General features: G+C 44.3%; 1 protein-coding gene across 2 annotated transcripts in view; it reads right to left on the reverse strand.

The window, feature by feature from the left end:
* The window catches only part of LOC140188127 (tight junction protein ZO-3-like), a 122,130-nt gene that overhangs the window by 81,647 nt on the left and 14,800 nt on the right, over positions 1–25,683 (reverse strand). Inside the window, exon 1 of one of the 2 annotated variants that reach the window (XM_072244103.1) lies at positions 18,411–18,706. The exons of the other annotated variant lie outside the window; for it this stretch is intronic. Coding sequence (XP_072100204.1) covers positions 18,411–18,434 — 24 coding nt within the window. The 5' untranslated portion in view covers positions 18,435–18,706. Of the gene's footprint in view, positions 1–18,410; positions 18,707–25,683 lie in introns of those variants that run through there. 2 annotated transcript variants of the gene reach the window in all.

Raw genomic sequence — 25,683 nt, forward strand, 5'->3', positions numbered from 1 at the left:
TGAAAGATTCAGGAAGCTTACCAAGTTTTAATGAAGCCTCAAAAACCCTACAGAGCCAAGGGATTAATGAAGGTGCAAAACATTTATAAAATTCTACGGTAAACCCATCAGGGCCAGGAGCTTTCCCCAAATTCATAGAGGAAATAACATTCTTAATCTCATCAGTGGTAATGGGAGTATCTAACATAGAAGACATATCCTGTGAAATCTCAGGGAAATCTAGGTTAGCTAAAAAATCATTCATATATTTAGAGTCTCAAGGAGACTCTGATTGATATAAGGAAGAATAAAAATCACAGAAGGTTTGATTAATCCCCGCATGATCAAGTATCAGCTGGTCATTTTGGTTATAAATCTGATTAATTTGAGATTTAGCATAATTAGACTTCAATTGATTAGCCAGCAGTTTGCCAATTTTGTCACTGTGTACAAAAAATTCACTTCTTGTTTTCTTTAATTGGTTTACAATCGAGGACGAAAGTCATAAACTGTGTTCCATTTGAAGTTCAGTCCTTTGTTTATATAACTCCTCAGAGGGAGTTGTAACATATTTCTTATCAATTTCCTTAATCTTGTCCACAATTACCAACTCCTCCTGCTTCAGTTTCTTCCTCAAAGCAGCAGAATACGAGATAATCTGACCACGAATATAAGCTTTAAAAGTATCCCAAAGAATGTTCACAGAAATATCCTCTGTATAGTTGATTGTAAAAAAAAGATCAATCTGTTCATTCATAAAGTTAACAAAGTCCGAGTCCTGAAGCAACAGCGAATTAAAACGCCATTGTCTATTATTTTGTGTATTGGCCAGAATTTTAATAGAAAGCTTAAGTGGAGCATGATCCGAAATGGTTATAGAGTCATAATCACATTTAATCACTGAAGAAATAAGACGAGAGTCAATAAAGAAATAATCAATTCTTGAATAGGAATGGTGGACATGTGAAAAAAAAGAAAAATCTTTTTCCTGAGGATGCAAAAAACGCCAAATGTCCGTCGACCCAGGATCAGAGAGGAATGAATTACTCAAAGTTGCAGATTTGTTAGGTAAAGTCCATAGAGGAGCCGAATGGTCCAAAGCTGGAGATAAACAGGTATTAAGATCTCCGCCCCAGATCAATGAAAACTCATTCAAATTCGGGAACTGATTAAATAATGATTTATAAAATTCCAGACAGTCCATATTAGGAGCATAAACATTAACCAAAACTACCTTTTTATTAAATAGTAGACCACTAACCAGTAGAAATCTACCATCCGGATCAGAAATAATGTCATGTTGAATAAAAGTAACTGAGGAGTCTATAAAAATAGAGACGCCTCGAATCTTAGCGTTGGAGTTCGAATGAAACTGTTGCTCCTTCCAGAATTTAAAAAAACGTAGTCTGTCCCCCCTCCGCACATGGGTCTCTTGTAAAAATAAAATTTGTGCTTTAAGTCTCTGGAATACTTTAAAAACTTTTTTTTATTTTAATAGGATGATTAAGACCATTAGTATTCCAGGAGACAAAATTAATAATAGACTCCATAAACCCTAAAGTCAACCCGCAACAAGGAGGATAGGCTCGACCCATGAACCCGGAAAGGGAACAGAACAAATAAGAGATACCGGGAAGGAGAACGCAACCAATACTTCAATAGTGTACATAGCCCAAGAAGAAAGAAACTAAAACGTGAAGCCCCTCCCCCTACCCCCCACCCCATGAGTCCAAGGCTAAATCTAACACAGACCAGCCAGAAAGAAGCAAGCACTAAAACTACCCCCATGACTTCCGGTATACGCTCCCTAAAAAAAGTGTAAATATAAAAAAGATCAGCTAGTTATAAAACAGTAAAAAAATAAAAAAAGGTAAATCAATTAAAACAAACACTTAATATAACAGAGAAAAAGCCAGAAAATATGAAAAAAACCGCAACAAACCCCAGACCCTATGAGTAAACAAAAAAAGAAATGAGATTATTAACATAAACTAGTTATGAAAACCTACAAAAAGAAGTAGATTTAAAAACTACAAAATTTAAGGCCTCAAAGGAAATACGTAGAATGACGGTGAGGGAATAACCACCCAGAATCCCCTGGGAAAAAGAAAGGAATGACGCAAATAGAAAAAGAGTTTAGCAACCATATTAATTAATCAAAAATAAACTTTTCTGCCCATATAAGGCAAAAAAAAAATTAAAACTGACAAATTCACAACCTCCGATCAAACGGAGATAGTTAAAAATTACGATTAAGATGTTGAAGGTGAAAATTGATCCAGATAATTCTGGGCATCCGATGGAGATTCAAAAAAACGGAGGGCTCCATCCGACGTACGAATCCTTAAGCGTGCAGGGTAAAGCAGCGCTGGTTTTAAATCCATCTTGTAGAGTTCCGACATCACAGATCTGTAACGAACCCGTTGATCCCGAATTGGTTTACTGAAATCCTCCACGAATCGGAACTTAAGATCCAGATATTGTCTTGTTATAGGTAGTTGCTGCTTGTTATAGCTGTAGTTTCAATAGATCTTTTATTGTTATTGTCTCTCAACAAGGGGTTTCACCTTGAGGTTTTCAAATAAGGTAGAGATACTCACTACTAATTCCACTTTTAACAGTTTATAGCGTTAGTTTCTAATAGTTTGCTGCATTTCTCTTGCTTTCCCACACTGCGTCAGCCACGTCTCGTTCTCACATAACTTTTTAAACCTAAGTTCCTTTTTTAAAAATTCAGTAAATCCCATTTTCATCCCTCCACAGCTGGAGCCTTCTAACATTACATCTTTAGGTTTAATTAACCTGGGTTACACACATCCACCATTTTCTTTGGGAGATTATTCCACACTTGCATGACCTTCTGAGTGAAGAAGTTTCCCCTCAGTTCCCCTTACCTGTACACAATACTCCAAATTTGGCATCACCAATGTCTTATTCAACTTCAACACAACATCCCAACTCCCGTACTGTGGTAAACCATATATATGTTGTAACTGGGTTAACTGTCTGGACACGCCTCTCTGCTGACTGCCCCTGTGGCTCCTCCCACAGAGCCCTGAATAAAGGCGTTTTCGCCCTGCTCCTCCCCCTCAGACCAGGGGCAGACACTCAGCATGGAGGTCACGTCTTACTGTGAATAAAAGCCTTTCAGTATGTACCCTACTTCAGTCTTTTGGAATTATTGAAGGAGCTTCAATTTTATTCACAGTAAATTTTAAAGCATGGAACACTCTCTGAGACCCGACAAGTTAGATCTCGATCCGCAAATGCTTGAAACTGGAAACGCTTTCGAATCCTGGCTGACTTGCTTCGAATCGTACCTAGAGGAGATTAAAGCGACCGACCCCAAAGCGAAGCGCAGAGTTCTACTCTCCAGGGTCAGTCCACGGGTCTATTCGCTGATCAGAGACAAGCCAAGCTACGATGGCGCGAAGAGCACACTCAAAGGACAATACCTGCGGTGGGTAAACAGCGTCTATGCGCGACATCGTTTAGCGACTCGAAACCAGCGGCCCAAGGAATCAAGTGCTGAGTTCGTCCGAGCCCTACAGCCGCTCGTGCGAGCCTGCAATTGCCAAAAACTGACAGCGGCGCAGCATGCAGAGCTCCTAGTGAGAGACGCCTTCGTCACGGGGACCAGGTCAGTGTATGTGCTCCAGCAGCCGCTGGAAAAAGCTGATCTTACCTTAAGTTCAGCGATCGAGCTGGCTGACACACTGGAGGCCACTCTGCACAACTCTGAGGCTCTCCAGGCATGCGATCCCCTGATGGCCTCGTGGCCGCCGCAGACCCCGCAACCCGCCGGCAAATTGACCTCGGCTGCTGCCAGTCGCAAGTCTGCAAAGTGCTACTTCTGCGGACTCGAGAAGCACCCCCGGAAACACTGCACAGCCCAACAAGCTACCTGCTCCAGCTGCAGAAGGAAGGGCCACTTCGCCAAGGTCTGTAAGTCCAAACCACGAGCGGGATCGAGCAGCGCCGCATGCGACACACGGGGGTTGCCATCCTGCCTGCCGCCATCTCCCCTGCACACCGACACAATGTGCAAGACATGGGGGTTGCCATCTTGCCTGCCACCATCTTCCCTGCACGCTGCCACCACGTGCCAGACATGGAGGCGGCCATCTTGGTCGGCGCCACCTCCCACTGCCTATGACCAACGGGTGCTCACGGGGCACTCCACCGCGCCGGACCAAGACAGCGACTCAACCCTGGCTTCCGTGACCCTCGACCAAAGCGCTCCCCAGCAGCTCGCAAGGTCAATGATGGACATCCTGGTGGAGGGGCGTAGGATAAGCTGCCTGTTTGACACAGGCAGCATGGAGAGTTTTATCCACCCGGACACGGTGCAGCCTCACATTGCGGACTCACGATACGGCCGGTAAGTCAGAGGGTCGCCATGGCTTCCGGGTCGCATACAACAGACATCCCAGGGGGTTGTGTAGCGACGCTAGTGGTGCAGGGCACAGAATATCGAGACTTTACGTTACTGGTCAAGCCTCAACTGTGTGCCCCTGTGCTATTGGGGCTCGACTTCCAGAGCCACCTGAAAAGCGTGACAATGAAGTATGATGGGCCCCTCCCACCAATCACTGTCGTAAATCCTCAGTTTTGTAGGGATACGTCACATACCCCGCTACTGACCACACACACACACACCGACCCGCACATCCCACCCAACACCATGCCAACAGCCGCACTACCGACACCACTTGCGGCCTCTCCACCCTCAGGATCCCTCCCCAACCGCTGTTCGCCAACCTGACCCCCGACTGTAAACCTTTGGCAACTAAAAGCAGGAGGTATAGCGCAGGGAACAGAGCTTTCATTAAGTCAGAGGTGCAGCGGCTGCTCAGGGAGGGGGTCATTGAGGCAAGCACAAGTCCTTGGAGGGCGCAGGTGGTCGTTGTTCGGAACGGGGAGAAGAATAGGATGGTCGTGGACTATAGCCAGACCATCAATAGGTTCACGCAGCTCGACGCGTACCCTCTACCCCGCATCGCGGATATGGTCAATCAGATAGCACAATACAAGGTGTACTCGACCATAGACCTAAAATCCGCTTACCATCAGCTCCCCATCCGCCAGGAGGACTGCCCTTACACCACCTTTGAGGCGGACAGCAGGCCTTATCACTTCCTGTGCGTCCCCTTCGGTGTCACAAATGGTGTATCTGTCTTCCAGAGGGCAACGGACCGGATGGTGGACCAGTGCCAACTGAAGGCCACGTTCCCATATCTGGATAACATCACCATCTGCGGTCACGACCGGCAGGATCACGACAACAACCTCCAAAAATTTCTCCAAGCGGCCAAAGCTTTCAATCTCACCTATAACAAGGACAAGTGTGTGTTCAGAACCACCCGACTTGCTATCCTTGGGTGTGTCGTGGAGAATGGAGTCATTGGCCCTGACCCCGACCATACGTGCCCCCTGTTGGAACTCCCTCTTCCCAACACCCTCAGAGCCCTCAAAAGGCACCTGGGCTTCTTTTCATATTACGCCCAATGGGTCTCTAACTACGCAGACAAGGCCCGCCCCCGGTCAAGTCCACCACATTCCCCATCTCAACCGAGACCCGCGCGGCCTTCAGCCGCATAAAAGGGGACATTGCCAAAGCAGCAATGCATGCAGTGGATGAGGCCATTCCCTTCCAAGTAGAGAGTGACGCCTCCGACTTTGCACTGGCTGCTACCCTCAACCAGGCGGGAAGACCAGTGGCGTTCTTCTCCCGTACCCTTCAAGGCCCTGAAATTCGGCACTCCGCGGTGAAGAGGCCCAGGCCATAGTGGAAGCTATTAGGCACTGAAGGCACTATCTCACCTGCAAAAAGTTCACCCTGCTAACTGACCAGCGCTCAGTCGCATTCATGTTTAGTAACCAACAGCAGGGCAAAATCAAAAATGATAAAATTCTGAGGTGGAGAATCGAACTCTCCACCTTCAACTATGACATCATGTACAGGCCTGGGAAGCTCAACGAGCCCTCTGATGCCCTATCCCGGGGAACGTGCACCAACGCGCAGATCGACCGGCTATATGCCCTACATGTAGATCTTTGCCACCCGGGGGTCACCTGGCTTTTCCACTTCGTGAAAGCCCGGAACCTGCCTTTCTCCCTTGGGGAGATCAGGACGATGACCAGGGACTGCCAAGTCTGTGCAGAGTGCAAACTGCACTTCTACTGACCCGAAAAGGCACAACTCATCAATGCCCCTTTGAGCGACTGAGTGTTGACTTTAAGGGCCCCCTTCCCTCCACCGACCGCAATGTGTACTTTCTTAATGTTATCGACGAGTACTCGCAGTTCCCCCTCGCCATCCCCTGCCCTGACACCACTACCACGTCAGTTATAAAAGCCCTGCGCAAGCTGTTCATTCTGTTCGGATACCCATGTTATATCCACAGTGACAGAGGGTCCTCGTTTATGAGTGACGAGCTGCACCAATACCTGCTGGCTAGGGGAATTGCGACCAGTAGGACCATGAGCTATAATCCCCGGGGGAATGGACAGGTGGAGAAGGAGAATGCCACGGTGTGGAAAGCCACACTCTTAGCCCTCAGGCCAAAGGGACTGCCGGTCTCCTGCTGGCAGGAGGTCCTTCCCGAGGCACTCCACTCCATCCGCTCCCTGTTATGCACAGCCACCAATGCCACCCCTCATGAGTGGCTCTTTTCTTTTACCAGAAAGTTGACCACTGGAACCACCCTACCAACTTGGCTGACGTCCCCGGGGCCAGTGCTGCTCTGGAAACATGCGAGGAGCAATAAATACTCCCCGATAGTCGAGAGGGTTCACTTACTTCATGTGAACCCCCAGTATGCCTATGTGGTTTTACTTGATGGGCGGGAGAACACGGTCTCCATCCGCGACCTGGCGCCCGCAGGAGCACCGGGCCCCTACCCTGAACACTCTGTGGTGACTATTCATCCCGTATCCACCGATATATATACCCACGAGACACCGCGTACTCCAAGCCCTACACAGACACCACACAACACTCCCATACTGGGCGCGACGCACACGCACGAGGGATTACCGACGCCTAACGTGCTGACACCTGAAGTCAGGCCGGAGCCAGCACAACCGCCATCGCCGGTGCAATCACCACTGGTGCTACGTAGATCACAGCGACGGACTCAACCGTCTGATAGACTTAACCTGTAAATATACTTGTTTTAAATATTGTCAGTCACTTCACCCCGCGGGACTCTTTTAAAAAAAGGAGGGGTGAATGTGGTAAACCATATATATGTGTTGTAACTGGGTTTCCTGTCTGGACACGCCCCTCTGCTGACTGCTCCTGTGGCTCCTCCCACAGACCCCTGAATAAAGGCGATTGCGCCATTGCTCCTCCTCCTCAGTCCAGGGGCAGACACCCAGCATGGAGGTCACATCTTACTGCGAATAAAAGCCTTTCAGTATTTACCCAACTTCAGTCTTTTGGAATTATTGAAGGAGCTTCACGTGCTCCATACTTTAATTTATGAAGGCCAATGTGCCAAAAGCTCTTTTTATAACCCTATCTATCTGTGAGCCACTTTCAAGGAATTATGTACTCCCAGATTTCTCTGTTCTACTGCACTCCTCAGTGCCCTGCCATTCACTGCGTCAATCCTATCCTGGATTTTCTTCCCAAAGTGCAACACTTCACACGTCTGCATTAAATTCCATCTGCCATTATTCAGACCATTTTTTCAGCTGGTCCAGACCATGCTGTCAGCTTTGCTCATGTTCTGCGGTGTCCACTGCACCCCCAGTCTTGGTGTCTTTTGAAAATCTGCTGATCCAGTTCACATTATCATTGAGATTGTTCGTGCACTGTAGATGACAAGCAACAATGGATTCAGCACTGATCTCTGTGGCACACTACTAGTCACAGCCCACCAGTCAGAGAGGCAACCATCTACTACTACTCTCTGGCTTCTCCTGTGAAGCCAGTGTCAAATCCAATTTACTACCTCAATATGAATGCCGAGCAACAGAGCGTTCCTCACTAGCCTCCCTTGCAGAACTTTGCCAAAGGCCTTGCTAAAGTCCACTTAGAGAACATGTGAGCTGCAGTCATCGTGAGAATTGGTGAGATAGCGCGACGTTTAAAAGGAGCTCGAGTCCTTCAGGAACCTTTCAGTGCCCTGCAATTATCATAAAAGTTCACTCATTGGTGAGGCAGCGCCATATTTAGAAAGAGCTTGGAGCCGTTCAGAACGTTTCGGCGGGCTGCAAACATCATGACATTTTAGGCACTCAGTGGGGGCAATAAAAATAAGTGATGTGTAAGCAGAGCGGCCATTGTTGGAATGGGCAGTGTTCGATTGGCCATGCATTACTGCAATAAGCTTAGGCGAGAACGGGCACATGCTAGAACCTAAGCTTGAGAAGTTAGAGGTATATCAAGTATAGGCAGCATGGTAGTTAAGGCAGTAGAATGCTCTTCCTCTGAGATGTGGGATTTCAGGGTACCTAACAGTCCCCTTGATGACCACTCTACAGGAAGTGAACCCAACTTCAGCTCCTGATTGGCAAGGAACTGGAGCTGGACTGGATGCACTCAGGATCATCCAGGAGGCTGAAAACCTCATGGATGAGACTTCTACTAAGGTGGTCACATCGAGAGTGCAGGCTTCAGATGATACAGGGGTGATCACCAGGGCAAGTAAGGGGAGTTAGCAGTCAGTGCTGGGTTCTATGTCAGTGCGGCATTCCCCCCAGCTCAAGTATACTTGAGGGGAGGTGATCTATCAGGGCACAGCAGCAGCACCTCGGCCAGTTGCACTGTCACTGGATCTGAGGCTCAGCAGGGAAGGGCAAAGTCAGGCAGAGTGATAGAGGTAAGAGACACGAAACCCAGGGAGACAGACAAGAGATTTTGTGGCCGTGAAATAGACACCAGAATGGTGTGTTGCCTCTCAGGGTCCAAAATGTCTCAGAGCAGCTGCAGAAGATCCTCAAACAGGAGGGTGAGCAACCAAAGGTCACGATGCACATTAGCACCAATGGTACTCCGTGGTAGGAAAGGGGAAGAGGTCCCATGCAGTCAGTATAGGGAGTTGGGGAAGAGGCTGAAGAGCAGGACCTCCAAAGTAGTGGTTTCAGGATTACTCCCAGTGCCACATGCTGGTCAGGCTAGGATTAGGATGATAGGGCAGATTATTAAGTGGGCAAGGGAGTGGACAGCATTTCAGATTTCTAGATCATTGGGATCTCTTCTGGGGAAGGTATGACCTGTACAAAAAGGATGAGTTATATCTGAACCCGAGGGGGACCAATATCCTTGCGGGCAGGTTTGCTAGAGCAGTTGGGTAACATTTAGACTAATTTGGCAGGGGGATGGGAATCGGAGTGGAAGGGCTGAGGATGGCGCAGTTAGTATACAAGTCAATGCACTGTGTAGTGAGACTGTGACGAAGGACAGGCAGATGATAAGGCAAAAATTGCAGTCAGTGGGATGAGTTGATCTGTAACATGGGGCAAAATCAAAAAGGATGATGAATACATGACTGAAGATGTTATATTTGAATGCACACAGTATATTATCTTGTAGCACAGTTAGAGATGCGCAGGTTTGACATTATTGGCATCACTCAGTCATAGCTGAAAGAAGATCAAAGTTAGGAGCTTAACATCCGAGGATGCACATTACATCAAAAGAGAGGTTTGCAGTGGGGTCGGGTGGCACTGTTGGTAAAAAATGAAATCAAACCCTTAGAAAGAGGTGACCTAGGATTGGAAGATGTAGAACCTTGTGGGAAGAGTTAAGAAACTGCAGGAGTAAAAATTCCCTGATAGGAGTTACTGTATACAGAGGCCTCCAAAGAGTAACCAAGATATGGGCTACAAGTTACAATGGGAGTTAGAAAACGCGTGTCAAAAGGGCAAGGTTCTTATAGTCATCGGGGATTTCAATATACAAGTGGATAGGGAAAATCAGGTTGGTGCTGGAGTACAAGAGAAGGAACTTGAAGAATGCCTCTGAAGTGGCCCTTTAGTGCAGCTTGTGGTTGTACTCGCTAGGGGAAAGGCAATTCTGGATTTGGTAATGTGTAATGAACCAGATTTGATTAGAGAACTTAAGGTAAAGGAACCCTTAGGAAGCAGTGATCATGGTAAACATGAAAAATTCTGCAGATGCTGGAAACCCAAAGCAACACACAAAAATACTGGAGGAACTCAGCAGGTCAGACAGCATCTATGAAAATGAATAAACAGTCACTGTTTCAGGCCAAAACCCTTTTTCAGGACTGGAAAGGAAGGTAGAAGCTGCCAAAATAAAAAGGGTAAGAGCAGGGGAAGGAGGATAGGTAGAAGGTGAAAGTGAACCCATGTGGGTAGGAAAGGTAAAGAGCTAGAGAGGAAGGAATCTGATAGGAGAGGAGAGTGGACCATATGAGAAAGGGAAGGAGGAGAGAACCCAGGAGGAGGTGATAGGCAGGTGAGAAGAGGTAAGAGCCAGAAAGGGGAACAGAAAAAAAGGGGGGGGGAATTTTTTTTTACTGGAAGGAGAAATTGATATTCATACCATCAGGTTGGAGGTTACCCAGTTGGAATATAAGGTATTGCTCCTCCACCCTGAGGGTGCCCTCATCATGGCAAAAGATGAGGCCATGGACTGACTTGTTAGAACAGGAACGGGAATCAGAATTTAAACGTTTGCCCACTGATAGGTTCTGCTTTTTGCAGGTGGAGCACAGGTGCTCGATGAAGTGGTTCCCCCAATTTATGATGGGTCTCACCAAGGTAGAGGAAGCTGGAGTAGGAGCACCGGATAGAATAGACGACCCGTTTGGATTCGCAGGTGAAGTGTTGCCTCATCTGGAAGGACCCAGAATGGCGATGAGTGGGGAGATGAATGGGCAGGTATAGCACTTTGGCTGCTTGCAGGGTTAAGTGCCAGGAGGGAGATTAGTGGGGAGGGACAAATGGACAAGTGAATTACAGGGGGAGCGATCCTTTCAGAGAGTGAAGTGAGGGGGGAGGCAAGCATATGTTTGGTGGTAGGACACCTTTCGAGATGGTAGAGCATGATGTGTGGGATACAGAGAGGGTAGTAGGTAAAGACAAGAGGAACTCCATCACTGTTAAGGCAGTGGGAAGATGGGGTGAGTGCAGATGTTTGGGAAATGGAGGAGATGTGGGTGAGAGGGAAGGGAAACCCAGTTCTTTGAAGTAGGAGGACATTTCTGATGTCATGGAGAGGAAAACCCCATCCTGGGAACAGATGCAGAGGAAATCATAATATGATAGAATTCACCTTGCTGTTTGAGAGAGAGAAGATAAAGTCAGATGTATCAGTATTGCAGTGGAGTAAAGGGAATTATAGAGGCATGAGAGAGGAACTGGCTAAAGTTGATTTGAACAGACACTATAAGAGGTGACAGCAGAACAGCAATAGCTGTAGTTTCTGGAGGCAACTCAGAAGGCGAAGTATGCATCCCAAAGATGAAGAAGTATTTTAAAGGAGGGATGAGGCAACCATGGCTGACAAGGGAAGTCAAAGTGAACATTAAAGCTAAAGAGAGGACATCTAATAGAGCAATGATTAGTGGGAAGCTTTTAAAAACCAATAGAGGGCAAATAAAAGCGTCATAAGGAGAGAAAAGAGGAAATAGGAAGGTAAGGTAGACAATAAAAAAAAGAGGATACCAAAAATTTTATCAGATATATTAAGAATAAAAGAGAGATGAGAGTGGATATTGGACCACTGGAAGATGATGCTAGAGAGATAGTAATAGGGGACAAGGAAATGTCAGATGAAAATAATAAGCATTTTGTATCAGTCAGCACTGTGTAAGACACTGTGCCAGAAATTCCAGACTGTCAGCGGGCAGGAGTGAGTGTCGGTGCCATTACCAAGGAGAAGGTGCTTGGGAAGCTGAAAGGTATGAAGGTAGATAGGTCACCTGGACCAGATGGACTACACTCCAGGGTTCTGAAAGAGGCAGCAGAAAACATTGTGAAGGCATTGGTAGTAATCTTCCAAGAATCACTAGATATTGGAATGGCTCTGGAGGACTGGAAAATTGCAAATGTCACTCCAATCCTTTGGAATGGAAGAAGGGAGAGGAAAGAAAATTATAGACCAGTTAGCCTGATAAGATAGCCTGGGAAGGTTTTTGGAGTTCTTTATTCAGGATGATGTTTTGGGACTTGGAGTGCATGATAAAGTAGGCCAAAGTCAGCATGGTTTCCTTAAGGGGAAATATTACCTGAGAAATCTGTTGGAATTCTTTGAGGAATTAACAGGGAGGATTGACAAAGTAGAGTCAGTGAATATTGTTTACTCGATTTTCAGAAGGCTTTTGACAAGGTGCCACACATGAGGGTGCTTAACAAGAAACAGCCCATGGTATTACAGGAAAAATTCCAGCATGGGTAGAAGATAGACAGACTGGCTGGAAGCAAAGTGTGGGAATAAAGGGAGCCTTTTCTAGTTAGCTACCGGCGAATTGTAGTGTTCCATAGGAGTTGGTATTGGGATTGCATCTTTTCACATCATATATCAACGATCTGGATGATGGACTTGATGGCTTTCTGGTCATCAGATACAAAGATAGGTAGAGGGACAATGTTCAGGAAGCAGTGAGTCTGCCGAAGGACTCAGACAGATTGGGAGAATGGGAAAAGAAGTGACATAAGGAATATAGTGTAGCGATGTGTATGGTCCTGCACTTTGGTAGAAGGAATAATAGCAAAGACATTTTTTCTAAGTTGGGAGAAAATTTCAAAAATCAGTGGTGCAAAGGAACAAGGGAGTCCTTGTGCAGAATTCACTGAATGTTAACTTGCAGATTGAGTTGGTGGTAAGGAAGGCAAATGCAATGTTAGCATTCATTTTGAGAAGATCTAGAATATAAGATCAAGGACGTGATGTTGAGGCTTTATGAGGCATTGGTCAGGTGGGACTTGGAGTATTGTCAGCAGTTTTAGGCCCCTTATCCAAGAAAAGATGAGCTGGCATTGGAGAGGGTCCAGAGGACGTTCACAAGAATTATTCTAGGAATCAAAGGATTAACGTATGAGGAGCATTTGATAGCTCTGGGCCTGTATTCTCTGGAGCTTACAAGAACGAAGGGTGAACTCATTGAAACCTATCAAATACTGGAAGGCCTAGATGGTATGGATGTGGAGGTGAAGTTTCTTATAGTGGGTGTGTCTAGTGCCAGAGGGCACAACATCAATATAGAGGGACTTCCATTGAGAACAGAGATGAGGAGGGTGATGAATCTATGGAGTTCATTACTACAGACAGCTGTGGAGGCCAGATCATTGAGTATATTTAAAATGGAAGCTGATTGGTTCTTGATAAGCCAGGGCATCAAATGCAACAGGAAGAAGGCAAGATAATGGAGTTGAGAGGGACAATAAATCAGCCATGATGTAATGGCAGAGCAGATTCGATGGGCTGAATGGCCTAATTTGCTCCTATGTCTTATGGTCTTAACATCCATAGCCTTTCCTCATCAACATTCCTGGTAACCACTTTGAAAATCTGTATAAGACTGGTTAGACATGACCTTCCAATAACCCACTACTGACTCACCGGCCTATAATTTCCCAGTTTATTCCTAGAGCCTTCCTTGAGCAATGGAATAACATTAGCTATCCTCCAATGCTCCGGCACTTCACTCGTGACTGAGGACATTTTAAATACCTCTACCTCTACAATTTTTGAACTAGACTCCCACAAGTTCCAAGAGGATACCTTGTCAGATTCTGGGGACTTATCCACCCTAATTTGCCTCAAGATACCAAGAATCTCCTCTTCCGTAATCTGTTTAAGGTCCATGATCCCACTGCTGTGTTGACTCAGTTATATAGACAGCGTGTCCATCTCCCAGGTAAGTACAGATTCAAAAAATCCAGTTAAGATGTCCCCCATCTCTTTTGGCTCTACACATAGGTGATCACATTGATTCTCAAGTGGACCAATTGTGCTATCCTTTTGCTCTTAATATATTTGTAAATCTGTAGAGTCCCTTGGGATTCTCCTTCACGTTATGCCTACTTTTAGCCCTGATTTCTCTTAAGTGGTCTCTTTCATTGCTTAAGCTCCTCAAGTACTTCATTAGTTCCTTGTTGGCTACACCTGCTATGCACGCACATCTGTTTTCTTAACCAGGACCTCGAAAACCAAGGTTCCCTAAACCTGTTAGCCTTGCCTTTTTATTCTAGCACACAAATCCAAATTGTACTCTTAAAATTTCCTTTTTAAGGCCTCCCACTTAACATGTACACATTTGTCAGAAAAAATATACTTGCCAGACCCTTTCTGAGACCATCAGAATTGGCCTTCCTCCGATTTAGAACCTCAACCCAAGGACCAGACCAATCCTTCTTCATAATTATCTTGAAGTTAATGGCATTATGATCACCGGATGCAAAGTGTTCCCCCACAGTAACTTCTGTCACTTGCCCAGTCTCATTCCCTAATAAGGGATCTAGTATCACACTCAAGAGAAAACCTGCAGATGCTAGAAATTCAAGCAACATCCTCAAAATGCTCGAGGAACTCAGCAAGTCAGGCAGCATCTATGGAAATGTTTTGGGTGACTTTTCCATAGATTCTGCCTGGCCTGCTGAGTTCCTCCAGCATTTTGTGTGTGTTGCTAGTATCACACTCTCTCAATGGCACCTCTTTGCACTGATTAAGGAAATTTTCCTGAACACGTTGACAAATTCTATCCCATCCAGTACTGTTACAGCATGGATATAAACGGGCAATGCCAGAATTGAATTGCTTGATGTTTTGTTGAATTTCTACATTCATTTGCCTTTAGTGAGATAGGATTTAGGCCATTTTAAACAACCATTGTCTGAAAAATGTTTCTTTCTGACCCTGCTCCTAAATGAGTTCCAATTTCTAGTTATTTGACCTTGTTCTAAAGTCCCCGAATATAGTTTTAGTGTACCTGCCTAGTTGTCATACAATCATCATACTTTCTTCACATTTGAGATATCCAAACTCATGTATATTACAGATTGCTATGGGCTGGTCTCATAATTTAAACGAAATATAATCATTGCAAGCCTGCTGTCTATTCTCCCTAGATCCATATAGCTTCCCTGAGCCACAGTGCAAAAAACAGCAATGTCAAAATAGGGTGTGGCCCTAAAGCATTGCACAATCGAAGCATCACTTTACGATCTTTGTAATCCAATCTGCTTGAGATAGAGCCAACATCACATTAGGCTGTCTGATTGCTTTTTTATCTTGTGCTTTGTATACCCAGATTTCTGAATCTCTTCGGTGGAACAATACGAAAGGAAATAAAGAATTTGCAGCCGAGTTTCGCTGCTCAAAGGTACATCAAATGGGTTGTCACAGGGCGATTTTATGTAAACCTTTTAACATCTCTGTCATCACGAATTGTACGATCTTTGGGTCAGCTTGCACGTGGCAAGACTGTAGCCCCATGAAACTTGATCAAAAGTCAGTTCAGTTTCAAAATCAGCACCTGTCACCTCAATGATCTCAGCAACTTGAGTGGCAATTGAAGAAGGCATTTCACCACCAATACCTTCTCAGGAGCAGTGGGAGATGAGCAAAAACTATTGACCTTACCCAGCAACACCAACATTTCAAACGATATTCAGAAAGGTTCATGGACCCGTGGAATCTGCATGCCTTGGTGATGTTTACCACTCCCTGCAGTTGTATGATCAACCCAGAGCATCACATATAAATTCCTGTTTTAAAATTTGTTGGTTTGTTCTGATGGCCAAGAATATGCAAACTTTCAGCCACTAACATAAGAAATTAAAAAGCATAAAAATAAATTTTATATCAACAAATAAAAAAACTTCAATGATACTAATTTATATAGCATTTTGTCAAAATTGCAGTGTCCTCCAGAACGAACAGCTTATTACCTCCATTATTTCTAAGTAGCCAAAGATGGCAGACAAGCTATGTGACAAGAGCTCACCAGGGAACCAAATAAATGACCTGATCATTTTCTCATTCTCAAAGAGATGAATGTTGGGCACCAGGTGAATTCTCAGCTCCTCTTCAGATTTAAACATCACTTGTATCACACTTTGTCGCAGTAAAATAATCCAAGGAATCAAACCTGACTAGAATTAGACAAACCTAAATCAGAACAAAGAAAAAAGCTTTACGGTGGGTAACCAAAATCTTGGTGGAAGTGCTGGACTTTACATAGAGATTTAAATGAGGTGGGAGAGGTAGAAAACCTGAGAAGGGAATTCCAAACCTTTTGGTCTAGAAAACTATGATCAATGTAGATGGATAGCTGATGGTCAGTGTCAATTTAGTAGACTATTTCTGGGCTGTATCTCTTCCTGATTGTATTATTAAATTTTGATGATCAAGTGATTCAATTACATGGAGAGTGGAGGTTGGGAGAAATGTCATTCAGGAATAACAGTAAGTTAAATTTATTACTGGCACGGTTGTGTTACTAACATTGCCAGTTTAACCTGTTTTTACTGATTGTGTTGTCCACTTTCATAGCATCATGGTGTAACAATCCATGCCATCTTACTTTCACCTCTAGGTCAGGAGGAATCAACTGAGGGTTTTGGTATAAATAGACACAAGTGGGGCAGAGATGGAGGATACTATATAGGGAGTGATGGAGGGGCAATAGGATCAGGAGTTCTGATAAGGGCAATAGGGTAGGGAGGTTCAGACACTATAGTTCAGCTTGGGACTTTAATAATACAATAGAATCCTTTACAATACTCCAAGCAGCTTCATCTCTCAGATGAAAATTAACACTAAACAGGAGAAAATCTGCAGATGCCGGAAATCAAAGTAATACACACAAAATGCTGGAGGAACTGGATGAAGTTTCCGGACGAAATGTCGACTGTTTACCCTCTTTCACAGATGCTGCGTGGCCTGCTGAGTCCCTGCAGCATTTTGTGTGCATTACACTGAAAGATAACACCACTAATAAAGCAATGCTCAGTTGACATTTGAGCAATGCTCAATGCTCCAGATGACATTTTACACCGAAGTCCCAGAATGAAGGCTTAAATCCAGGGTGTTATCTTTCAGAAACAATTTTGCTCACACCCATCCACCCTGACACTTGGGTTTGAACTTCATGATGGTGCAACAGAACTCCCTCTACTCTTTTCTCCCCCTCTCGGAAACATCATCCTTTTCTATTTTTGATTTCTGTACTCAGTATGAATTATTTTATTCCCGACATGGGCATCAGTCAGAGATTTTTTTTTGTATTTGAGTTACAAGGAATAGAATGCCCTGAGCACGTTTTATATTTGATTTACAAGGAGTAGAAGATTACAGCACAAACGTGAGAAATTCTGCTGTAAATCCAATGCAACACACACAAAAAGCTGGAGGAGCTCAGTAGGTCAGGCAACATCTATAGAAATAAATGAACAGTTGACACTTTGGGCTGAGACCCTTCTTCAGGATTGGAAAGGAGGGGGAAGATGCCAGAATAAAAAGGTTGGGGGGGGTGGCGTGGAAAGAGGATATTTAGAAGGTAATAGGTGAAGCCAGGTCAGTAGGAAAGGTAAAGGGCTGGAGAGGAATGAATCTGATAGGAGAGGAGAGTGGACTATAGGAGAAAGGAAAGGGGATGGGACCCAGGGGAAGGTGATATCTGGGTGAGAAGAGACAAGAAGTCAGAGAGGAGGAAGGAAAAAATGGACTGGAAGGAGAAATCGATATTTATGGCATCAGGTTGGAAGCTACCCAGGTAGAATATGAAGTGTTATGTAAGGAATATAAGGTGAATATATAAGATTGTCTATTGTGTCTGGTGCTCCGATGAGGACTCATCTACATTGGTGCGGCCTGACGTACATTGGGGGACTGCTTTGCTCTGCTCCATCCACCGAAAGCAGAACTTCCCATTGGCCAAACATTTTAATTCTGATCCCCCTTTCCGTTCCAACATGTGGGTTCATGTTCTCTCCTCTTGTGCCACAATGAGGCCCCCCTCAGGCTGGAGGAACAACATGTTATATTCCACCTGGCTAGCTTCCATCTAGGTGGCTTGAATATCGATTTCTCTTCCTGGTAAAATAAAATTCCTTCCTCCTCCCCTATTCTTCTTTTCCCCTCTCTGGCCCCTTACCTCTTCTCACCTGCCTATCACCTCCTCCTGGGTCCTCTTCTCCTGTGGCCCGCTCTCCTCTCCTATCGGATTCCTTCCTCTCCAGCCGTTTATCTTTCCTACACACCTGGCTTCACATCACCTTCTAACTATCCTCCTTCCCCTCCTCTCTCCTTTTTATTTTGGCATCTTTCCCCTTCCTTTCCGGTCCTGAAGAAGGGTCTCGGCCCTACACATCAACTGTTTATTCATTTCCATAGATGCTGCCTGACCTGCTGTGTTCCCCCAGCATTTTGTGTGTGTTACAGAAGATTATAGCACCCTGGTTACAAGCCCATGATTACTACATTTCAAGAGATTCACAAATGTACTTGCCTGATCCTGGAATCTGACAGCCATTTTGCAACTATCCTTTCATTTTTCCGATTTCTCTCTCTCTCTCTCTCCTTCTGTGTTTATTTCCTGGTTTTCTGGTAACTCGCCACTTTTGTATTCCCTAATCCAAAGAGGGCGGAGATTTTGCTCAGGGTGCACAACAGATCCCGGTCTTGCTTCGAAGACCATGCAAAAAAAAATTCCACTCAGGCATTCAATACCTGCATCTTTAAGCACAAAGAAGTGAAACCTGCTGATCTGACAGGCCACAGCCTGGCTCTGCCCCCGCCCAATGACGACACTACAACACCACAAACTGAGGTAAACAAACTTATTGTTCTGTATTGTGAAATGTGAGGACCTATCTACATTCTGTTCTAACACCCTAAATTTATTCTACGTCCCTAGCTTGAGGAATGTCCCTGCAATAATATCAAATTACCCAATATATGGAAATCTTGCTTCTTTACGCAAGGTTAATAAGTCAAACATTAACTAGGTTGTAGGAGGGAGGTGCCCTTTACATACCAAAGCAGATACAGAACTGCCATTTTCTCAACGAAAACTGCTACGCTTTTTCATTTACTGCTTCTAGTTGCCTTGGGTCTTGGCACTGTAGAGTTCACCTGTTAAAAGATCCCACTGCCTCACAGCACAGACGACAGCAGGTAACTAGATCATTTAAACCTGCAGACAATGAACAGAGCAATTTCATTTCTGGCAATGTCTTTCAGCCGATGATTGGAATAGGTTCATGTGCGGGGCGAGAGGGAAAGGGTGGGGGAAGAAATTGTCAACCTCCTGCTGACAGTATGAGAAGGCAGCAGCTCCTTCCATTACTGCTCGAGTTGTGGCACAGTCTCTCAACCTCGTTTTAATGCTTTAGGATTCCATTTGTATCATATTCAATACAGCTGTCAGTTTTGTTCTCAGTCCTATTTGCTCTTAACTAATGTATACCCAGCCCGGATGCCACTAAACAGGTAATTGCCATTAAACTACTTAGCCATTGCCGTAAGGTAGATTACCATGAAAACTACATTGAACATAGTAAGGTCATATACTGAGGAATGATGTTAGTAAGGTTGCTGATAGATGTTGGTAGAAGGGTCCCAGTCATAGAAGGCAGAGCATGGAATAGGGGATGGATTATTTTGTCTGGACGTCTGTGACTCGTGGCATTCCACAAAGATCTATTCTGCAACCCCTGCTCTTTATGATTTTGGTAAATGACTTAGATGAGATAATGGAAAAGTTGTTTAGTAAGTTTGCAGATGGCTTGAAAGTTGCAGATAGGGTTGAAGGTTGTAGTAGGTTACAATGGATGAAGATCAGGGCTGAGAAGTGGCAGATGGAGTTCAACCCAATGAAAGTGATACACTTTGGAAAGTCGAATTTGAAGGCAGAGTTCAGGGTCAATGCTAGGAGTCTTAGCAGTGTGTAGGACCAAGGATACTTGAGGGTCGACGTGCATAGATCCCTCAAAGTTGCCATGGAAGTTGAAAGGATGGTTAAGACAGCGTATGATAAGTTGTCCTTCACTAGTTGGGGGATTGAGTTCACGAGCCACAATGTAATGTTGCAGCTCTATACAACCCTGGTTAGACCACACTTGGAGCATTGGGTTCAGTTCTGGTAGCTTCATTACACAAAAGATGTGGAGGCTTCAGAGAGGACGCAGGAGAGATTTGCTGGACGCTGCCTGAATTAGACAGCATGTCTTATGAGGGAAAGTTGAGCAAACTAGAGCTTTTCTCTTTGGGGTGAAGGAGGATGAGAGGCTACACACATAAAAGTCGCTGGTGAACGCAGCAGGCCAGGCAGCATCTCTAGGAAGAGGAACAGTTGATGTTTTGGGCCGAGACCCTTCGTCAGGACTAACTGAAAGAAGAGATAGTAAGAGATTTGTAAGTGGGAGGGGGAGGGGGAGATCCAAAATGATAGGAGAAGACAGGAGGGGGAGGGATGGAGCCAAGAGCTGGACAGTTGGTTGGCAAAAGGGATACGAGAGGATGAGAGGCTACTTGTTTGAGGGGTATAAGATGATACGAGACATAGACAGAATGGGCAGCCAGTGCCGTTCTCCAAAGGTGGCAATTGCTAATCCAGAGGCCGCACTTTTAAAGTGATTGAATGAAAGTATAGGGGTTTTGCCAGACGTAGGTTTTAAACAGAGTGGCGAGGGCATGCAACCCACTGCTGGGGATGGTGGTAGAGGCATGTACAATAGGGTATTTAAGAGCTCTCAGATGAATGAGGGGTAGAAAAGGACAAATACAGATGGGAAATGAAGGCTTATACACCCGCTCTACCAAGCAGCTGAGAGACATTGTGCCCCTGATATGAAATTACATCAGGCATAAATGGAGGGCTTTACCTGCCTGAGTTTCTGGAGTTGGTGTGAAGTTCCCAGAGCAGTTACTTTTACACTTTGCTCCAGGTAAAATTGATTTGTGTTAGGTGCTGTTGGAGAGAAAACAGCATTATTCAACTGAACTTCTAGGCAGCAGAGCTGGTATTTGTCATGGACACTGTTGCTACTTCTGGGAAATTCCACAAGAGGCAGCAATACTTCAGAGCACTTACAGAGCGGTTAGGTAACATAAATAACTGCAGATGCTTGAATCTGAAGCAATAAACAAACAGCTGGGGAACTCAGTATGTTGAACAGCATCTCTAGGTGGAAAGGGATTGTCGATGATTTGGATCGGAACGGTTGGGATAGAACGTAAGAGACCTATGAGTAATATACAAGCACCAAGTTGGAAGGATCTAAAAAGCAGAAAAATGTGGAAAGTTTCAGGGTAGGGTTAGGTAGGGGATAAATTCATTGATTGATTGCTGAAATAGCAGGCAGGCAGGGTGCTGGATATCAGTTTGTCTGCAGAATAGGAAATTCAGATATGTTAGCTGCATTTACACAGAGTTAGCTAGAACCAAGTTAATGGGTGGGTATAATGGAATGAGATAAGGTAGGAATGAGGAAGCTGGGGTGAGATATGTGCACAATAGGAAATGATAACTAGGCGGAGGCAGAATAAGAGAACAGCCAATCAGTACAGATTGGCAACATCTCTTCCACAATCACCATGAGCTGCACCACAAGACTGCGTGCCTAGCACCCTGCTCTTCCCGCTTTATACTTTTGAGTGTGAGGCTAAGCACAGCTCCAAGGCCCTATTTAAGTTCGCTGACGACACGATTGTTCTTGGCTGAATCTAAGGTGGTAACAAAGCGGCCTACAGGAAGGACACTGAAAATCTCACTGAATGGTGACACAACAACCTCTCAGTCAACGTCAGTAAAACCAAAGAGCTGATTATTGATTACAGGAGAAAGAAACCGCAGAGTCCGTCGTCATTAGGGGACTGAAGGTGGAGAGGGTCAGTAAATTTAAATTCCTTGGCATTATCATACCACATATTGGTTCTTTAAGGTTGTTATAGATAGGGGAGCTAGTGGGGAGACACTACCCAGGAAATGCTCCCTATGGCATACATTTCAAATAGCTTCTGACAATCAAATGCAGCTCCTAGTCTGTATGTGTGGCTAAGCATGGCGGAACTGCCTCTACTGACAGGAGAAGGAGCTACTGGTGCCTTAAAACTAATCATTTTGGGCAGATAGGGAATGTCAGCTGTGGTTGGCAGCTCATCTAGGAGAAGGAAAATTCTGATCTCAAACCCTCACTGCCTTGCAGCTATATCCACTCATGGGGAAGGCATTGGGAGTAAACCCCAAGGAAAAGTCCTGAGCTGAAGTCACTAGGGCAGTCCAATGTTGAGTTCAATGCTGATTGGCAACTCCTGCGATGCTGCTGGTGCCAAACTGTATCGGTCTTTGTTGTTCCTTTGGATTCATCGGCAGCGTGGAGAGGGGGGCCTGCTGCATGGGCAGCTGCTTGTTCTCTATATCGTATTGTCCTGATGCGCGTATCACGTAGTCAGCTAGGACACTATATCTATGGCTGAGCCCAACCAGTGGAGGGCCTCGTATCATATCAAGAAGATCTGCCCAGAAACAATCACGTAAGCACAATCACAAAGAAGACATAACAATGCCTCTACTTTCTTGGAAGTTTGCAAAGATTCAGCATGTCATCTAAAACATTGCCAAATTCATATAGATGCACGGTGGAGAGAGTATCCTGACTGGTTGCATCACCACCTCGTGTGGAAACACCAGTGTCCAAGAATGGAAGGTCTACAAGAAGTGGTGGAATAAGCCCAGTCCATTACAGAGCACAGTAAGAGCAGCTCGATTAGGATCGGACTCAAGCTTTACATTACTTTTCTGTGCTTTTGAATTCTATGCCTCAAGGAATAAATTCCCAGCATCTGTGAGGACTTTATTTTATCACTTTGCCATTCTTAAATCATCTTGTTAATAACTTGCTTTTGAGTACACCTTGACTGATTTCCCCTTTTGTCTGAGTTATTGTCATTATATGCTATATTACAGGTGGATTTTATATTCTTTTCTACCAAAATGTATTACCTTAAATATTAATGGCCCATTTGCCAGATAACTGTCCAATCTAAAGGTTTTCTAATGTCTTCTTATAAAATGTTGAGCTCCCCTTCAGTGTATTCTCCAATTTGATAGCATCTGTTAATCTTGATGTTAAATCACTTATTCTTAAACCAAAACCATTAATATAAATTGCAAATAAAGGCTTATCCTATAGAAAACCATTTTCCAAATTACTCCAATCTAAATGAATGCTCTTTATCCCTGCTCTTTAATTCATTTATTTTAGATTATTTGCTATCCATTACTGTTTAGTTCCATATGCTGGAAACTGCCAGATAGAATTTTATTAAAAGTCTTTTCAATATCCAGGTGAAAACTATCTGCAGGCATTATTCTGTTATCATAGGTAAGTATTAGAATTAAAGCTGATTTTAAAATTATATTTTCCTGACTCTATATATCTTCCTATTACTCCTCTGAGTATAGACTCCAACATCTTTCTTTTGGCTGGTGTTAATATACTGGTCTATTTTCCCAGGGTTTCCTTTGTACACAGAAATATTAGCTATAAGTCTTCTTACACATAGCCCTCTCCTCTGAAACATTTAATTCAGATAAATTAGAATCTCTTCTACCTCTTTCTGGTTTCTAGAAACATGTAAGCAGATATTTTAAAAGCCTAGAGTTTTAACACAAGAACAAAAGGTCTCAAGAAAGCAGGAGCTGGAGCAGAAGTAGGTCATGTGGTCGCTCAATCCTGCCCTGCCATTCAACGTCATTGTGGCTAATTAACGCTGGCTCCAATTCTTCTTCTGTGTCAGTTCCCTATTACCCCCAAATCCTCAAATATTATTAATCTCCTTAAATATTTCTAATAATCTAATCCTTTTCTTCTTTTGTTATTCTGGTTTGTCAAATTTGTTTCTATTTCTATCCTTATTGTATAAGTATTAATTTTGAGTTCATCTTCTCATAGTTTTTATTATTAACAGCAAGTTAGTTGTTCTATATTGACCTTTCACAATCATTACATATGACTTTATTTTGCTAATATAATATTCCTTTAGCTACTTGTCTCTATTGGACTGAGTGTTTGTCAGGCTATGTTGGAACTACATTGTACTGTGTAGTAATTCCCTGCTGGAGCATTAATAAACTGTGCATGTGTAATGCGAATTCATTTCCACTGCATTATGCTACAGCTTTGGTAGGTTTGAAAGGTCAGCCTTAATAGACGAATGAAGAAGTGTATGAGTACATATTAGGAAGAAAACCTTACCCGAATCACTTTCTGGAAGTCTGCCACTGAAGATGACCACAAAATCTTTTCTGACAGGCCAGAAATTATGTGATGGCTAGGCTTATTTCACAGAGTCACAGAATAATACAGCATAGAAACAGGCCCTTCAGCCCAACTCTTCTGTGGTGACCAAAATGCCCATCAAGCTAGTCCCATACACCTGCGATTGGCCCAAGTTTCCCTAACCCAGCCTATCCACGTACTCATTCAAATGTCTGTTGAATATCATTAGTATACCTGCTCAGTCACTTTCTCTGGCAGCATCATCCTTTCATGAAGAATTTGCCCCTCAGAGTACTTTTTGACTGTTCATCTTCCACCTTAAACCCATGCCTTCTAGTTTTTATTTCCCCTTTTCCGTGGAAAAGACTGAGCGTTCACCATATCCATGACCCTCATGATTGTATATGCCTTCAGAAGGTCACCCCTCAATCTCTACATTTCAATGAAAAACATTCTAGCCTTCCCAACCACTACCTATAACTCAGGCCCTTGAGTCCTGGCAGCATCCTCATACGAGGGGTGATTGATAAGTTCGTGGCCTAAGGTAGAAGGAGATGAGTTATACCGCTCTCGTTACATGCACACGCAGTTCAACTCTTTCAGTGAAAATGCAGGAAGTTTGATGTTAATAATTTATCTCCTTCTACCTTAGTCATAGTCATACTTTATTAATCCTGGGGGAAATTGGTTTTTGTTACAGTTGCTCCATAAATAATAAATAGTAATAGAACTATAAATAGTTAAATAGTAATATGTAAATTATGCCAGTAAATTATGAAATAAGTCCAGGACCAGCCTATCGGCTCAGGATGTCTGACCCTCCAAGGGAGGAGTTGTAAAGTTTGATGGCCACAGGCAGGAATGACTTCCTATGACGCTCAGTGCTGCATCTCGGTGGAATGAGTCTCTGGCTGAATGTACTCCTGTGCCCACCCAGTACATTATGTAGTGGATGGGAAACATTGACCAAGATGGCATGCAACTTAGACAGCATCCTCTTTTCAGACACCACCGTGAGAGAGTCTAGTTCCATCCCCACAACATCACTGGCTTTATGAATAAGTTTGTTGATTCTGTTGGTGTCTGCCACTCTCAGCCTGCTGCTCCAGCACACAACAGCAAACATGATCGTACTGACCACCACAGACTCGTAGAACGTTCTCAGCATCGTCCGGCAGATGTTAAAGGACCTCAGTCTCCTCAGGAAATAGAGACGGCTCTGACCCTTCTTGTAGACAGCCTCATTGTTCTTTGACCAGTCCAGTTTATTGTCAATTCGTATCCCCAGGTATTTGTAATCCTCCACCATGTCCACACTCACCCCCTGGATGGACACAGGGGTCACCGGTACCTTAGCTCGCCTCAGGTCTACCACCAGCTCCTTAGTCTTTTTCATATTAAGCTGCAGATAATTCTGCTCACACCATGTGACAAAGTTTCCTACCGTAGCCCTGTACTCAGCCTCATCTCCCTTGCTGATGCATCCAACTATGGCAG

This window comes from Mobula birostris, chromosome 26, assembly GCF_030028105.1.
Source record: "Mobula birostris isolate sMobBir1 chromosome 26, sMobBir1.hap1, whole genome shotgun sequence".
Lineage (NCBI taxonomy): Eukaryota > Metazoa > Chordata > Chondrichthyes > Myliobatiformes > Myliobatidae > Mobula > Mobula birostris.